This window comes from Apteryx rowi, unplaced genomic scaffold, assembly GCF_003343035.1.
Source record: "Apteryx rowi isolate R43461 unplaced genomic scaffold, aptRow1 scaffold_275, whole genome shotgun sequence".
Lineage (NCBI taxonomy): Eukaryota > Metazoa > Chordata > Aves > Apterygiformes > Apterygidae > Apteryx > Apteryx rowi.
In genome coordinates, this window is record NW_020449141.1 from 641222 (window position 1) to 659460 (window position 18239).

Genomic DNA, 18239 nt, shown 5'->3' on the forward strand with positions numbered 1-18239 from the left:
GACGTCAAGCAACAGGTCCGGTATACCCAGAAAACGGGGCTGCCGAGAAAGATGGGGCAGGATTTCAGAGTTGCTTCACAGGGGTCACGGCGGTGGAATTTATTGGGTGGCAAAGAGCGAGGGCTTTGCTGCTGCCGCCAGAAGCCCCTGCCAGCACATTACTTAGCCTTTGCAAACACAGTTTTACAGCAGTGTTACAAGAAGGACAGTGTGTGCGCAAACTAGATTAGTTACAAAGCCTGCCCCTCACTCCCGCGAAGGGAGGCAGCAACAGCAGGCAGGAAACTTCCCAGCTGATTAACCCTTCAGCCGCGTGCCGACGCCACGACCAGCCCGAAACGGGGCTGAGCMATCCACGCGGAAGGGGGAAAGCTCCCCTGAAGGCAGCACGACAGCGTAAATGCCAGCCTGGGGAGGACGGCACTAGTGCACCCCGTCACTGTACAGATGCTCCTAGCTCAAGGGATTTTCAGTGGCAAAGGGGTTGTGTCTGTACCGGATGGTAAATGCAGCCAGTGGTGGGGAACAAGGCAAGGCAAAAGCTCAGCACACAGGCAGCTCGGGGGCCAGCACGCGGATGGGTGCCACCGGGTTCCTGCAGGACCCTCAGCTCAGCACAGCTTGGTGAGCTTGCCCCTAGCAAAAGTCCTTGGAGCACCAAGGATGAGCTGCTGCCCTTTCCAGGAACGGTCCCCACTTACTCATGGAGAAGCCAGAGGTAGTGGAGCAAGGACCTCAGCTCCCTTCCCTTCGCCCTTTTGCAAGGGACCACTGATCGCCTGCGTCCGCAGAGGCACAAAGCCTACATTAAACACCACGAGACACCCATGTGAAACTGTGCCCCAAAACGAGCATGAACCTCTGCACCTATGCTGCAATAACAGCCACGTTCTGCAAGAGAGACGGCGACGTCCTTCATTCACGTCCATGGACCAAGGGCAGCACTAGGGAAAGCATGTCCGTGGCGAAGAGAAACACTAACTGGGCTTCGCGAGAGGGCAGAGAGGAACCCCAGTGCCTGCTTGAGCTCTCAGAGAAACRACATTTCCCCATAGACTTCTTCCTCCCAGTGAGGTTCCCCCCCCCTCTTTGGGCTCCCCACCTTCCCTAAAGCCTCCTGTTCTTCAGTTTATCTCTAACCCCCCTGCAAGAGGGGACTCGGGAGCCAGATGTCCACTCCGACACCTGGGCAGGAAACCGCAGCCCTGAGAGCAGCCCAAGCGGCAGCCCCCAGCTGGGGTATCAGGCTACGCGTGGCCCAAGGCTGTTTCAGGGAAAGGAGTATCCGTGCACGGCTCAGCAACGAAGTCCCTCCAACGGCAGGGCTAGTTCCGATATTGGAAACACATGTTCTTTGGAGAGAAAGAAAAAAAAGCAGTTGAACTTCCATGCAATTACTGTTAGCCAGAGAGCCGGTGGGCGAGAGAAACCAGAATGCACCGCTCGAGAGGCTCGGGCAGGGGACGGGGCCAGCCGCTTGACATCAGTGCCTCCCCCCGACACGTGACGGCCACACATGCTACGAGAGCTGTGGGGGAGAGCTGGGTTTCCCAGGGAGGGGGAGCTGCCCAGGGAGCCCAGCCTGCGCTCTGCCTCAATATTTGCAACCTCCCGCTGCTGCACGCAAGCGGCTGCGGTACCCGCAGGGTTCAAGCACTGCCGAGGCAGGGTTTGCAGACACACTTCTCAGAGATGAACAGGATCAACAAGCCCGACTGGTCTAAAAACCATCATCCCCCTTTTAAAAATTTTCTACTTTATCAGATTATCTCACGGCAGAATGTACCACGAGGATCAAAGGACAGAGGCCCGGGTGTAAAGATAAAGCCATGCCCATATCGGAAAGTCTGAGGACGGAGTCCCTCGCGGACCATAGTGGTGGTGCTTTATCTGCTCTACCTGACGAAGACGCTGCTGAGCATCCTGCTCTCTCCTCCGAGAGGAGACTTTAAGGCCTCATCCGCACAAGTAAGCTTTGCGTGTTACACAAGAAAGGCATAACTGACCCATGYAGTCATCTTATTCCAGCGAGGAATGCATTTTTGGTCTACCCACTGACACAAGCAAAATAAAATCTTTTCTATTGGAATAAAGTTCTACACGGGGAAGAGGAAAAAGCTGAACTTAATACAATTCTGGCAGTTTAAGTTTACTTTTAAAAACAGACAAAGAAATCCTCATGCAGACAAAGCCAGAAGTGGAAGGAACTGACACAAATCAAAAGGCCCATTTATGTTATGATACTTCAAGTCAGATTTCTCAAGATATTTTAAGTGCCCAAGATATTCACTGAGGGCTACATGCCCAAAAAAATTAGACATCTGGCCCTTTGATGCTGTCATTTGAGAAGTGCCAGAGACAGGAAAGCTCTGCATGGAATAAACTGCATCTCACTTGAAGACTAATCAAAATCTACTAAATACTCTTAAAGGGTTTGGGTGTTTGCTTGCTCTGTACAATAGCCCTAGGACAACTGGCTTCTTCCCTTACAAAGGCAGCGTCACAGCCAAAAAACATTTTCCCGTTTGCAAAGGCGGCCTTCCCAWCAAATTCCAGAGCTCACTGACTGGTGTCCATCATTGGGCAAGCAAGCAACTCGGTTGCTTGCTTTGCTTTTGTCAAYCAAAACTTAGGGAGGCTTTAGGGGCCCTTCAAGTGAAGAGGAAATGCCAAGCTCTGCCTGGCTAAAGCAGCTTTGCCATGTTCTTGCAAAGACTCTAGATGCAGAAGGAAGCTGGCTACGGCTTTAGGAACGACAGGCTTCACATGTGCTGTTTGGGGAGGACTGCATGCCCAGCTACCATGCTGCTCCTGATGATCCACAAGCGCGTACAAGACATCACYGGACCCTACGCACTTCAGCTAGGGGTTTGTGAAGGACACTTGAGCTCCTTCTGGTCTCTACAGAGAGAAAGGTGGATCCAGAGGATGATTCAGAGCAGCTAAGTTAGGTGAGATTGAAAGTAGGAGACACAAGCACACAGGATTTGAGCGGGAATGGGTCCCCGTCCCCAGCCCAGAAGAAAGGCATGCTCCAAAGAGCGAGGGTACGTACGAGTGGCCAGTGGCTGGGATGAAGTATATACAGCAGTGCACCCTGGTGTCTGGGATCCGTTTCTTCCGGTTAATATTGATCTCCTCCTGCAGATACTTCTCATATTGGTCATTGATGAACTTCATGATGGGCTGCCAGCTACAGAGAGACATAAACACATGACACTGGTTTTACGCAAGGGATCTGGACCTCCCTTAACCTCCCAGCTAGCCTGACTCTGCAAAGCGGAGTCCTCAGGAGTGAAGCATCTTACAGAATCCCATGGGAAGAAAAAAAAAAAAAAGAAAAAAAGAAAAAAAGAAAGAGATAAATAACCACAAGGGATATTTTAGTTCCTATCAGCTCCCATTCATACAGCAACTGCAGGAAACAGGAATCACAAAGCTCATGTGTTCACTGCTTGGCAACTCCTTAYGCTCCTTAGACCGTGGGAGTAGTGGATCTTGTTTACTGTGTCTTTTAAAGAACAAGTGCCTAGAAATTCCTCCCTTCTCTACTCCAGGGCCTGACTCCCTGAAAGCAAGATTTTTCCTCCCCCTTTTTCATTTCCCTCTACTTTCACACTGCCTCCTAGCACAAGAGCAAGAGGAGTTCAGATGCATCAAGTCTCATGAGTCCACCCACCCCACCTCATGGTACAGAAGGAAGCTGTGATGGCCCAGTCCATTTCAGTACTGAAGGATTAAGATGGCCTAGGAGACGCTGCCAGCCTGGCACTGCCAGACCCCTGCTCTCCCCATCCAAAGCAGATCTCAGAGTCCTGGTGAGGAGCCTCGTGTTTTTTTACTTCTGGGAAAACGCAGCAGAGCAGTTAGCCACTGCCTACCCAGAGCACAGGACACCTTTTGACAGCCCACAAAGTCTAGTGTGAGATGACAGAGCATCTAGGGGTTTCCGAAGAACCCAACTACAGGGAAAGGGAATGTGGGAAAGGAGAGGGGATGTGAAGGTGCACAGTGCACAAAAAGAGACCTCCCACCCTTCCCAGAATAGTAGAAACACACATGCACGTGTGGTCAAGCATTCACCACATCCATGCGAGSGACCCAACTGCGAGCAGTCGCAGAGGACAGCCCTGCCTTACTCCAGGGAGGAATACATTACGCACAGAGAAAGCTGCTGTCCCAGAGACTCACTGTAGAGTTCGGCCTTTAGGACCCGTGAACAAGGTCACAGGACCGGTCACCCCAGCACAGCAGCTGATCCCAGCAGAGAACAAAGGTTGTCTCATGCCAGAAACAGCAGGACGTTTGTGGACTCTAACAGGGCTGTTGTAGGGCTCCGCTGAGCCCCTGAGAGCGTGGCACTGTGCTGTCTCTGAGGTGACAGGCTGGATGGGAGGACACACTGTCACGGGGAGACCCGGCTGTCTCCCACCTCTCTTCACGCCACCCACACCGACCTCTGTGGCCTTTGCCAGCCTCCCTGCAGAGCAGGGGGCAGCCCAGAAGAAGACTAGCCTGGCCTGCTCTATCCTAACAGCACTCCTTGTCTACCCAGGCGAGGGAGGGATGGTGGTGTCCTCACAGCCCGAGCTGAGGCCCACAGCGCTCCCGCTCAGCCTTCTCACCAGTTCTCGTTGTTGATGTGGTCTCCAAAGCCCGGAGTGTCAATGACTGTCAGCTTCATGCGAACTCCCTTCTCTTCAATCTCTGAAACAGAGAAGCAGGCAGCAGCTGCATGAGGCAAGCGCTGATGGGCGCTCGGGCCAAGCCTGCCCTCCCAAAATCAGGTGATGGATAAAGCACCACATTTGCCCTGAAGCGCAACCCCCGTGACCACCTCAGTTGGCCCCTTCCATCATAATTAAATCAATGCTGGTGAATAAAGAGAAAACATGATGAGTTTGCTTGGCCAGCAAGCACCTCTGGATGGTCTCAGTCCCTTCAGACAAATGACAAGAGTGGAAGTTTCCAACACCAGAAAGCCTCTGGAGAAACAAGGCACAGCAGGACCAAAAGCCAAACCACCAAGCGGGATCTGCAGAGACTCACCGTGAGTGATGGATTTTATTTCAATGGTCTTGGGGATCCGCTCTTCAGAAGTTGGCTGTACAGATTTCCGACTGATCTTGGATTTAAAGAGGGTGTTGATTAATGTGGATTTCCCCAAGCCACTCTGACCTGGAAAACAGCAAGATAAATAACAGTCAGYCCTAACCCATTTCCAGGTCACCTTTTCAGGGAATGGCTGATGCTACCTCCATGCCACCCTCACTGGGACGGATTCAGCCTRCACCGGTTCTGCGCAAGGGAGGTAAAAAGTGCAACTGCAACAAGAGACTTGTTAACCACAGGCATAAGGGGGCAGCGAGGACAACCAGAGCTCKCTTCGGAGATGTGGGCAGGGTGGCTCCCTAAGCATTTTGCCAGGGCCACGTTCCATGGGGCAAGCACCTCCCCACGCAGCTGCACCTGGGGAAGTAGAGCAAGGAGCCGGCTCCGTGAAGGCGGAACGAGGGCTGTTTTTTTAGCATCAAGCACAAACCACAGCAACCCRGAAGACGGGTAGGCTATGGACACCCTTGGGGCTCACGTTTGCTTTAACAGCTGGTGCACCAAGGCTGCGGTTACGTATACAACCCTGAAAGAGAGGATGGGGTGAGGAAGCTCCAGGGAAGGAGCATCCTTTGGCTAAAGGCTCTCGCTGCTGGACAGACACGTGGAAGTGGGACCTGGAGGGCTCTGGCCGGGTTCTGCAGCTGGATACACCCAGCACATCTGCATCTGCGCCCTCCTGCAGGCTCTTCGGGAAATACTGACGAGTCAGGATGGGGTTAATGAAACAACCCAACGACTTACAGCGGCATCACAAAGAGGGAATAAATTAACCCTCAGGATTGACTGGCTCTTTCAGCAAAGACACAAAGCAAYTGTCCAACTCCAGCAGGAGGCCTGATTTAATGGGTCACCAGGCAAAGAGCCTCTTWAGAACACGGCAGCACCGGCAAAGTCTGTTTAAATCAGCGTTTCAGAAGGAAGAGCGGACGCAAGCCGTACAAAGCCCAGGGAGGACACTCAGAGCAGGGTAGCTGGGGGGATGAGCGGCTTTGTAAGGCCTTCAGCTGGACAGGATCAAAAGCAGGCGACAGAAGCCGGAGCCATTCATTACCCATTCCCGTCGCTCGCCGCCTCACTTGCTTTTGCAATCAGACAAGACCCTTGGATGCACAGGCCCTTTTAGACAGCTCTAGACTGGCAGYGTCTTTGAGTCAGAGAAACCCTATCCCATTAAGTGCACTCGCTTCTACAACTTCTGAAAAAACAGCCTTTCGGGAGAAACGTTTTCACACTTTATACCCCAGAGCTGAGGCAGATCTGAGCAGGAAGGACACCGTCAGCTCCCAAGTCTCCAGAGAGGTCGCCCCCTGAGCTCAGAGAGCGATCTTTGCAAAGAAAACAGAGCAATTCCGCCAAAGCTGGGGAGCAGAGGCTTGTCCCACGTGCTCTGCCATCAATGCAGAGCTCCTGCGGGAGCCCCCGCTTCGAGCCGGCTCTGCCGAGCTGCCAGTCCGGCCCGCTCCAGCCAGTGAGTGCAGCCGCCACAGCGCCGTCCCCGTAAGCAGAGCATTTGGGCACACGAGATAAACCGGATCCAGCTCCGGCATACGGTGACGGCACGCAGCGAGGCTTTCGCTTATGGTCTCCAACGTCCCGGCCAGGTTGCCAAAGGCACCAAGAGTTAAACCCATGGCCTCCAACCGTGGGGTTGGCCAGCGCTTTAGCGCTGGGCATCAATTTTTGGCACCAACTCCTAGTGCTGTTGGAACACAGGAGGTTAAGCCAGCCTGCTCCCATCTCGGTGATCATGCAGCAATTAAAAGCTGAGCTTACAACCCGGCTGCAACCCAGCTCCCCATCCCAGGGCTCTGCAATCCAGTGCAGGAAAACCCTCTTCGTCAGCAACTATCACAGCTGCGTTACAAGAGAAACGTATGGATCAGGCTGGGGTCAAGCACTCCCGGTCTTCGACTGCCCGAAGAAACTCGGGGCAAAGCATAAACAGGCCCGCGAGCTATAAATGCATATAGGCAGCGCAAAGTCCTCTCTGCGCTGCTAGTAATTAGAAGTCGTGCGCGGGGAGAGGGGGGAAGGAGGGGTGACACACTGCTAAAACTCGTGGCAGTCGCTGCGTCTCTGCCTGTCCAAACTGCTGGAGTCTGAGCTCCTGGAACGGGAACGGAGACGAGAGCCGTGGGCGGCGCTGGACCCGGCCTCGGGCTTGCCGGGCGACTCCGCAGCCGACTGATGTGGTTCCACCGTGGGCGTCTGATCCCCTCTTTGATGCTGCTGCTGCTGCTGCCAACAGCGGAGGCGGCCGAGCGGGATGGGCACCCGCAGCCCCTGAGCCCTCTGGTCCATAGGGGTGCAAGATTTCAGGAAAGACCCATCACGAGGACGTGGTCAAGGCAGAGCAAAACCCCTGGTCAAGAGACAAGCACTGTGCGGACGGGCATTTTAATGCAAGGGCTTCGAGCTTAGGCTGCGTGGGAATAAAGGAGCCAAACGAATCCCGTATAGAAAGTCTGACACCCCTCCGGAGTGACGGAGGTGAAGGAGGGCAAGTGAGCTCACACGGGGGCTCGTCTCCCTGCAGCCCCCGCGGGCAGCAAGCATCACCCGCCGTATGGGCACCCGGCACGGTGGCCTCCGCCGGACGCGGACACCCTCCGAGCGGCTGCGCCTGCAGCATGACACGCAGCGGCGGCRTGCATCCCCCGGACGGACAGCATTTGAAGCCGACCCCGGCGAAATAACCCCTCCGTGCCCGCCGCGGGGACACCCCCCCGCTCGCCCACGCCGCTCCTGCCGCCCGCCCCCAGCGCGCCCCGCGTCTCCCGGGAGGGCCGCGTTCGACTTGTTTATGCTGCCGCAAATTCCCCGGCCTGTAAACAGTCAGCCCGGAGCCTGCCAAGGAGAGAACAATGTTTTCCAGCCGCTCCGAAGCACGGGCTTGCGCACCGCACGCGGCGCCCTGCCGAGGCGCAGCCGGGCCCTTGCAGAACGGCCCTCATCATCCTCAAACCAGAAAGCCGAGGCGCCTTCTCAGCGCGAACGGCTCTCGGAGGGAAGGGGAGGATGCACGGGGAAACGCGAGAGCTGCGAGCCCAGGACGGGCCCGGAGGAGGCAGCCGGATGCCTCTTCTGCTACGGCAACGGGGGGGTTTAGTTCAGGCGATTTCGCCTGCAGGCTTTTAAGAACGATGCTGTAACCTTCCTCCCCAGGGGGGGCAGCTAAACTGGCTGCAAAAAGCCGGATTTGTAAAAAGAAAAAGCCACAGGGACTTGCAAGAACTGGTTTTGCGGTGACCTGGTTTGCAGTAATCCCCTCGCCCGAGTCCTGCGCAGACTTCACCGCATATCAGACCAATTTGTGTATAAAAAAACAGCAAGGAAAAGCGCAGGGCATCAGCAGATCCCGATGGGAAGCTACAGTGCAGTAATTTTTTTTTTTTTTTTTTTAAACAGAATTAGCAAATTCTTTTTTTTTTTTTTTTTTTTAAACAGAATTAGCAAATTCTTTGGAATTCTCCTAGCCCACAGGCACCTGTGACTCCAGGGCAGCTGCAGCCCTACGCAACTCATCACACGAGCGAGCGAGGTGGAAGGACTCCCCCCCCCCCAGCCACGCCGCGGGTTTCCCACTTCTCATCCCACCGCAGCTCCCTGGCGCAGCGGCCGGCGAAGGCCTGCGGAGCGTCAGGGAGAGACGCGGCTCCGCGCGGCCTCCCCGCAGCTCGAGCGGACGCGGGAGGGACTCTGCAGGCCAAACGCGCGCCGGGAACATTTCTCAACGGACGCACCGACAGCGGGAGGAAAGCAGAAGAGGCTCGTTTGTTTTCTCAGCAGTTGTTATTTCAAACGTTTCCCTCTCGCGCAGCCTCCCGCAGCGTGTGCCCACGTGCCTGGGCATACACAAGAGCGCAATTCACTGGTGACCTGGTGCTACAGTCGCTTTTAACTTGAAGCGAGCCTGTCTTCCACCGCTCCTTCCTAAYGTGTAGCAAACCTGCGGGACGCCCTGCTTCCCCCCTGCCCTGTTCCGGTTCCCCAAAGGTGCTGTCCCTATGCAGAAGTTAATCAASCTGAACAGCCCGGCCAGCCAGACCCAACTTTTTGCACCAGTAAATCACGCGTGGCYTTTCTTCACTTGCTTAGAAAGTTTTTTGCTCCCCTACCTTGTCACCCCTCAAATCCAACGGCAATTAGCAAGCGTTTCATGCATTGCCACACAACTCGGAGAGCAGGGACGGGCACCGGCAACCAGCTATAAGCTGGAATCGCTCCACTGCCGCGCAGCAAGGAAGCTGCGGCCGGGCAGCGAGCGCTTGCGCTACCCAGCGCTGCACCAGGCTCCTCGTAAATGCACGAGCAGGAATTTCAGCCAAATCGGTGGAAATACCAGCGGAGATCAGGGCTCCAGCACGCCAACAGTGGCATGCGTCAATAGTCCTAACACGCACGTGGGAAGGTGCATGCGACCACGCTGAGCGACAGGCCTCTTCCAACTGCTGAGCTTCAGCGATAACCGATAAGGGAAGCAGGATTTGCTGACTCCTGCGGCAAAGGCTCCAGCACTGAAGCTCAACTGCTGTTCCCGAGGAGGACAAACATTGTCACAGAAGAATAAAATAAACAACTTGTTGAGCATGTTGCAGGCAGCTGGCCCGGGACACGCGAGGGAGAACTCACCCACAACCATGATGTTGAACTCGAACCCCTGCTTCATCGCTTTCCTCCTCATCTGCTCCAGGATGGCATCTATCCCCACGTAGCCGAAGTCCGCAGCAGGCTTCTCCGGCCGCGTYGGCGCTGCCTGTTTGAGGCCAGCATCTCTGGGAGCGTCCGTCATGCTGGGCGCGTAGCTGGGAACTGCCTCGGGACCTGCGAAGGCAAACAGAGCAGTCAGGGGCGGCACGCAGCACGGCGTGACTGCCGAGCGCGGGGCGACGCTCCTCCTGGCAGGGAATGAAAGGAGCTGCCTGTCACATCTGAAGCGGGAATAAAGCGCATGCTGTATCGCTGCTAATAACAACAGCAAGTGTGCACCGGAAGGCCGAGAGGGGACAGGCACGCAAGAGCTTCCTTCGCCTGCGATCGCCTCAAATATGGGATCCCGCATCTTCATTTCTCCTGCTCCCTGCAGGCATCGCAAAGCCTACTTGAGCAGAGAGCATCAAGAAGCGCTCAGCCCCGCAGCTCGGTCCCTATCAGCCGGCCACCTCCGCGGGGAGCCCGTCCCACCCTCGCCTCGGCCGCTCGCGCATTTAGCGGATGCGGCGCCCCAGGGAGAGGAGCAGCCGCGCCGAGAAACTCCTCAGCGCAAGTCCAGGAGTTTATTTAGCGAGCGTGACGGAGGCTTTTGGCCAAGCGGTCCTCTGCACAGGTGCTGCTGTTAAAGGCTCGCATACCTACACAAATCTGCCCACTGCTCCCTACCGCTATAATTACAACGCTACGCTGATTGCTGGTTTAAATGTCTTGCGGCCACTTTTCAGGGAACTGGGTGGCTTTCCGTCAGACGCAGGAGTCCTCTGCATCTACTGACACACGTCCCCTTCTAGCTGCAGCTGAAACGATGGAGAGGCTGCTGTCCCCAGCTCACCTCTAGCTCTTACGGTTGCCCTACACAAGCCTGCTGAAAACTGAGAAATGGCACATCCACAAAAACAGAAGGGGCTACACCATTTAACGCCTGTACAGTAACGAAGCTTTCGTGATACTGCTGATACCCGTCAGGGGGAAACCAAACCCTTTGACTTTCCAAAGGGCCAGGGCACTTGTCCCATGTGCGAGGTGGCTACGGAGTTTGTGGGTTCGCACAGCGCTTGGGCACCGCTACCGCTGAGAAGGCAGGTATCTGTGGAGCTACCTGCCTCATTTAGCCCCTTCTTAAAAAAAAAGAGTTAGGAACCATCCACTCACACAGGCAACAGAGGCAGAAGCATCTGCTACCCGGAAAGAAGATCTGCAGCTACTACTGAGCAATGCTGCTTGATCGCACCTAGGCACAGCGCCTCCCTGCTCAGGCTGCTTCCGCTCTGCTGGTACGGAGACACACAGGAGACGTCTCAATGCGGAGCATGCACAAACTCAGCCACAGGTCCCAGCCAGTTCCTTGCTGGAGCTATGAAACATGCAGGGGAACCGAGCTCCTCTAATGCAGGCATGGAGAGAGAAGCAACTGAGGTTTTAGGAAAACACACTCATAAAAACCTTACCCCTGCAAGCTGCTTGCTGATCAATGTCCTTGGATCCATCAGCCTGAGCAAACTCTAAATTAAAGGGKTTTTTTGCAAAGCTCCATAGGTCCTCATTACATTACTGAAAGCAGGAACACAGACTTTAGCTCCTTGCTTGTTTGCCTAACTCTGTTATTTTTGGCCTTTTATGAGGTGCTACATGTTTTCCTCTCCTTCCCTCCAAAGGGATTTGTGCGTAGGAGTGCAGCTGGTCTAAAGGGGCTACCTCCAAGCACAAACACGTCATCCCTTCTCCGCTGGTGACCGGCAAGAGCCTTGGAAGCCGTGTCAGACCGGAGCCTGCAAGGATCTGCAAGTAGGAAGCACTCACTTCCTGYGAACACAGCCCACTTCAACATGCTCAAACGTACGCCAAGCACAAAAAAAAACAAAAAAAATCCCCCAAAACCCCAACCAGAATTCATCATAAAGACTGTTGGGTCACTTTGAATGCTTCTTTCCAACCCCCACTCCTGGGCTCTCTAGAGCAGCATTGCGCAGCGATCCACTAGCGAGCAAACAAGCCGTATTCGACACGCACAGGAACGATGGGCTGCTCCCGAGCTTTGTACCAGACCCACACAAATTCAGGCTTTTGCACAGCTGGCAACACACTGCTGGCTGCTGCGYTGCTCCTTGAAAAGATTATAGGTCCGGCATGCCAGAGGTCTTTCCATAGATCCCGAATTAGTACCGTTTCAAAACGGCAAGGCCAAAAACGGAAAAAATTCCTACATACCGCTAGAAAAAATAAATCACACGGAAAGTATGCTACGACCAGCAGAAGCATCAGGTTATGCAACGGTTTAACTACTGCCGGCGCAAAGGGAGAACACCAAAATCTCCGTACACCTCGAAGCAGGTAGGGCTGACCGCAGCGATYGGGACGGGGCAGCGCGTGGGAACCGCTTGCGCCGGTGGAAGAGAGCCTGAAGCACGCGGGTCGCGTGGGCCAAGACAGCAGCCTGGGAAATTTGGCTCAGCTAAGGCAGCGTGCGCAGAAAAATTAAACGACCGGAGCGGAAAGCCACTCTCCGCTTGTGGTAGAGCCAAGGGCCGTCCTCAGCATCTCCTCGCTCCTCTTGTCCATCGAGCTCCGCCGACGAGCCGCGGCAGCCGCTGGCAAACGAGCCCGACGCTCTCTCCGCGCGCGGGAACGCACAGCCAAGCCTTGCGACGCTTCCCCCCAGCGCGGCAAGGGGGGCTCGCGACTCGGAGCCCTCGGCAACCCRAAAGCCGCAGGGCGCGAGGAGCGGAGGGGTGCGGGTTCGCCACCGCCGCGCTGCCAGCCGGGGCGCGGCACGGCACCGTAGCCAGCAGCACGGCCCACGCGGCTTCGGCTGGGCGGGAGGAAAAAGTGATATAAAGGACGAGCTCTTCCAGCATCTCTAGCGCCGGCTCCTGTTTGGAAAAAAAAGAAAAAAAGAAAGAAAGAAAAAAACCCCACGTTGTAACTCGGGGGATCTGCACGACAACAGGGATGCAGAGACGTCTACCGCCCTTTGCCCAGCAAACTCACAGGGGAAATACTGCAACCAAAATATTCACCATCTTTCTTTTTAGCTTCCCAGCACTACAAGCAGCATCGAGGCAGCAGCCCGGGAAGAGACGGTCTTTTGTTAGCTGGGAAGGACTCRAGCATCCCAGGGCGATCCAATGGGTTTGCGCCAGCAGAGGCGGGATGCGGCCGAGGCGCAGGACCGCTCTGCGGCCCGCAGCACAGGCGCGCGGGGCTGCGCTGACGGGCGGCAGGGACCGCTCTCGGCAGACGCCTGTCTAAAATAGAAAGATCCCCGAATGAAACCGGAGCAGAAGCGGTGGCTGCCCTGGGGACAGGCTGCCGGGATAGCCTGGACTTGGGTGAACTGTTGTGTTCTCCGCAGGGACCATGCCAAAACTGCGGCGCTTTCCGTGCCAGCGCTGCCGATCCAGCACCTCCAGAATGCTGCGAGAAGGGATGGATTAAGAAACACAATACTGTAAAAAAAATTCTGGATGGCCGCTAATTCCCTGGCAACGGCAGGATCAGACCTCAAATGCCATTGCTTCATCTTTGCACAGGGGCTTTTGCATAGCTGTGAGCAGCAGCAAACAGCAGCRAAACACAGTGCCACCGTAACGCGACTGCTACGTGCTTCCCCGTGTTGAGGATGGCTGGAGGACACCCTTGGGACAGTTGCACCAACACACTGGCAAGATGGGGGCTGCTCGCTTGGCAAAACAGGGACGGAGATGCCGGAGACCACAGCCTCGTGCAGGCTCCTTGGCTTCCACCCCCACGCGCGTCCCTGGATAAACACGAGGCATGTGGCAACGTGCGCTCACACGGTATTTGAGAGAGCTGCTCTGCCCTCTGCCAGGTTAAACTTCTCCACGTGGACCCTGGAGGTGCGGAGACCCTCAGGCAGCGCTGCACCGAGCGTGCACAAACCAAAGGCTACGGCACGGCCTCCAGGCTGACTTAGGGACAGCTGCTCCGAAGTTTATTCTGCCAAAGACTCTGGGATGCGGCGCTGTAATTAATGCACGTCGCACGCGAGCCAAAGGCAACATCTGCCGAGCCCCAGACGAAAGGCTCACCTCGGGGAGGGGAGCTCGCCCTGGGGAGCCCACCTGCGCCGCCGGCCCCCGCGGGGCAGAGCTGGAGCTGGCGAGCCCGTCCCCACGCACGGGCAGCTGCGGGCCGGGCTTTGCGAAAAGCCTCCTGGGAGACGCAGCTGGAGAACCGAGGGCCTGGAGAAGCTGGACAGATGCTGCACTGTTCACAGCCCACGAGCTGACCGGGTCAGCTGTGGCTGGGGAAGGCGAAGGCAGGCCGCACGCTGAGGGCTTCCGCGAGCGTACGCTCATCCGATACCTGGAATGGCTCACCAAGAAACCGAGGCAGCCGGGAGGTAGCACCTTTGCCATCAAAGCATGCTGCATCCTCCGAGCTTTGCAACTGCCCGCCGCCAGACTGTACCCGTTTGCACACTGTGTGGATACACGGGCCATCGCCGGAGAAACGCTAACGCTTGCAGGGCAAATCATAAAGGAGCTTCCTTCAGATCCAGGGAGCAGCTACTGCTTGCCAAGCAGCCTGAAGAATTACGATGCGCGTTTGGGGCTGGCAGCAGCTTCCGCTGTGACATTTATGGCCTTCAGCCTTGCTTTGCAGTAGGTGACCAAGCCCTTCCGGTCCCAGGCTACCGGCATTTCCCAGTCCTGACTTGTAAAACCGTGACCCACCACTCAGCAACCCCCAAGGTTTGCACCCGATATGGGCAGGAGGTACAAAGGCTTCAGAAAGACGACGGTCCCGAGCAGGAAAGCAAAGCGATTCCGAGAGCCAGCTCTGGCGGGGCAGCACCGAGCACCGTGCTGGTTTTGAACGCTTGCACCAGCTCGCACGAGATCAGACCCGTTCCCTTCTCCCTGCACACCAGCAGGGACAGGGACTCTCCCTCCAAAAGCCGCCACTACCTCTCCCCGTATTTAAGCCCTTAGTTACTTTTTGGAGATTTTGCATTCCATTCTGCTGAGCTACAAGTGCCCAGAAGATAAACATGCTGCACAGATTTCTGACGTGGGCACAATTCCCCCTTCCCTCCGCGGAGTGCTTTGTGCTAGACTGAAAACACCACCGGCTTCCAGATTTGTTGGATGGGTTCACGCTATGGCAGAGAGAAGATTCCTAGCAGCAAACAACAGCGTATCAGTCAGTCGAGGGCGTGAAAACATAACAGCTTCCCAGACAGTTGAGCATCCACAGATGTTGTCAAGAGAACACTGCAGACCAACTAACCTTTCAATTACTGGGATCAACAATCCTACAAAATTATGACCATTGGGCGTAACGGAGATGTTTTTAGAACCAGAGGGAGAATTTATAGCTCCCAGCTAGCTACGGCAGACTGGCAAGACTGCAGTAGATGCAGCTTCCAGGTCCTTCCCACATCTCACACCAAATTTGCAGCCAGTTCACTATCAAGGCTTTAGGCATCTTCCAAGCACAGGGACGCGGGGGTTTTGCAGGAACCCCAGAGAGGCGTCTAGCTTCCCCTGACCATCAGAACGGGCACCAAATCCTCCCGAGCTCTCCGAGAGGCCAGAGCACCGCTCCGCCGTGCCCCAGGCRCTGCGACAGGGACAAGAGGGAAGGCCTGGAGCACACGTCCAGCATTCGTGTCCCAGAGCCCTCCCGGACACAGACCTTGTGAATCCTGCCCYGTACGCGACTCAAGTCTTTCTGCCTCCCAGATGCGAGTTACAGTGACGGAGTCAACCCCAGAGCAGCTCACAAGGCCACGAGGGGACACTAGGAGCTGGGAGGGAGGCAGCAAAGCTGGGGCTGGACAGACACCCAGCGTGGCCCAGCYGCTACTGCCACCTTCTTCAGTAAAGCAAAAAGCCAAGGGTTGAGGTGTGAGCAGCCCACGCTTCACCGGCACACGCTCGGCTCCCCAGCCGGACATTGCAGGGATCATGCAGCGCCGAACGCAGCGGATCCATCCCGGCTCCGACGGGGATGCGCGGGTACCGGGGAACACCAGTGCATGGCTTGGTCTGACTCCAGGGCCTCTGGGCAACTTGAGGGGAGTCAGCACAACCGGGGCTTGGGAAGAGGGCTCAGCCAGCRTGCAGGCTTCCTGAAGCCACTGCCAACACAGAAGTAAGAAGCGGTAACTAAGAAACATTTCTATTATTTGATTGCAGTCATCCGACTTGGAGCTGGYGAAGCAAAGCTCCGAGCTGGAGCCTTTCTGCTCCTGGCTACCRTTTTGGGCTCGCTGCCAGCTCAGGACCATCTAGTCACTGGCTACATTTCCTTCTCATCTTGCAGATTTTCACCAGGGCGATAGCAGACATGACCTAGAAACAGCAGAGGACACCAAACTACACTTCAGTAGGACAAAACAACCCAAGAGCTGTCAGAGAGGTGACCAGGAGGCTCCTGACCGTGCAAGAATAGAGCAAAAAGCTTCATTTTGCATCTCTGCAGGCRGTCCTCCTTCAAAGCAGCCCTCACAAGGGCCGTCTCGGAGGAGCAGGCGTGGAAGGAGAGTAAGTTCACTTGATGCAAGACCCAGGAGCCCCCCTCCGCTGTGCTCTGGGGCTTGCTGACGCTTGGCAATTAGCACAGATGAAGACAAAGCATTTAAAGTGCACTGACTGCTCCGGAGCAGCACCCAGTGCAAAGCCTTTCGTTCATTAGGGGTGAATCCATTTTCAGAGCGATCCTGGCAGAAGAGGAACAAGCTAGTCTTGCTCTAGACTAAGCGCTTCGATACGAGACCCCACATGGAAAGAGCACCGAGTCGCAGGGCACGCACCGAGCACAGAGGCTATTAGGCTGAACGGCCCCAACTCTCCGCATGTGCTTCCCTCTCCCGTGCTTCCCCCTCCCGGGTCCGGAAATGCTCATTTGGAGTTCGCCTCTCACTCCCTCATTCATTTACAAGAGACAGAAGTTTTGCAAACTGCTTCCCCGGCTTCAGTCCCACTTCCCCCTTGCGGCTTAACCCTTGCGCTGCTGCAGCCACTCAGATGGAGCAAGGGGGTTCGGAGAAGAGCAGAGACCTTGCYGCTTGTCCAGGTCGCTGCCGGCTTGTTGAGGAAGACCCAAGCACCGGTGCTCCAAGGCTGAGCTTCATTTCTGTCTCCAGCCATATCTCCTCTCTCAGTCAGTAACAGCAAGCGAAACATCACGTAGCACCAGAGAGGCAGGCAGCGAAAGGCTGTTTTGCAGTGGGAGCCACAGCGCTGACCCGGCTGCACCACRGACGCAGGCTCAGACCACGTTTCAGTGCAACCAGAGGTTAGGATAAGGCAGCAGTTGCTGGTGTAAGCAGAAGTCCCACACCTCCCTTGCAYGGGCAGAAGCGTTTGGGTGGATGTGCAGCGAGTGAAGCGTGGACCTGAGCTGTGTTTCAACTAAAGGATTTTATTTTTTATTTTTTTATTCTTAAAGGCATGCAAGGCTAGTTTCCCCGTCACATCTCCAATCCCAGTCCAATTCACAGAGGCAAGAGGGGAGGCCAAACCAAACAGCGGTGCCAGCACCACCCGAAGCATTCACAGACTACAGCCTCAGACCTTATGCACGAGCCCCGCAACCCTCGGCGCGCATCAGGTATCACGAGAAGACGGCAATCTCCCTTTCCCGGGCTCAGACACGTGCTAGCCCTTCCAGCGCAGAGAGGAGCTGTACGTCCCCGTTTCTGTAACCACGGGAGGCGACAGCTCTGTTGACAGACAACAGTGCAGGAAACCATTTATAGAGACCTTCAAGGAGGAGCTATTGTACAGATCACCCTTTTCCGTTTGCCGGGGAATTTTAAAGGGAAAGACAAGATCAGAGGTGGAGCGTGAGACTACTCTGACACCATCCCTGGCTTGCTGGGGGAAACCACGTCTCAGGCGAACTCTCCTGTACAAGAGTACCAGAAAAAGCCACTTCATCAAATGGCCACGCAGAAAAACCTCTGTGGTCAGTAAAGCCCTTGCTCCCACCAGACAGACAGAGGTCTAGCTACGTCTAGGTTAGCTCAAGGCCTTACAAAGCTGATTTCCTTGGGACTCCAGGGAGGAGGATCCTTCCCAGCACCCCCTGCCCCGGGTCATTGTATTCAGCAGAGGGACATAAAAGCCCTTCCCAACCCCCAGGCAGGAGAAAAGCATGCTCTGAGTCTTGCCATTGCTCATCTGCCAAGCTTTAGGCTTTGGAAACAAAGAGAAACGCAAGATGCTCAAATTAARTTGGCTGAAAAAAAAGAGCTGCAGGACTGGTATTTCTGAGGGCAAGCGACTGYGTCCAGCTCCAGGCACCTCCAGTCTCGCTGCTAGAGCATCTGAGCACCCAGGAACCCGCRGACACACCGAATGCAAAGAACCACCCTGCTTCAAAACCAGCGTTAATCCTCCCCACTGGTGGAGGACTTTATTTACTGAGGGCTTCTCCAG

The 18239-nt window shown here is 55.6% G+C and overlaps 1 protein-coding gene across 1 annotated transcript in view; it reads right to left on the minus strand.

Annotated features, from left to right (window-relative positions):
- Positions 1–18239, minus strand: part of SEPT9 (septin 9) — a 95900-nt gene that overhangs the window by 13844 nt on the left and 63817 nt on the right. The window contains exons 3-6 of the mRNA XM_026068561.1: positions 9748–9939; positions 5050–5178; positions 4626–4707; positions 3056–3193 (exon numbers count right to left, since the gene is read on the minus strand). Of these exons, the coding sequence (XP_025924346.1) occupies positions 3056–3193; positions 4626–4707; positions 5050–5178; positions 9748–9939 (541 nt within the window). The remainder of the gene's footprint in view (positions 1–3055; positions 3194–4625; positions 4708–5049; positions 5179–9747; positions 9940–18239) is intronic.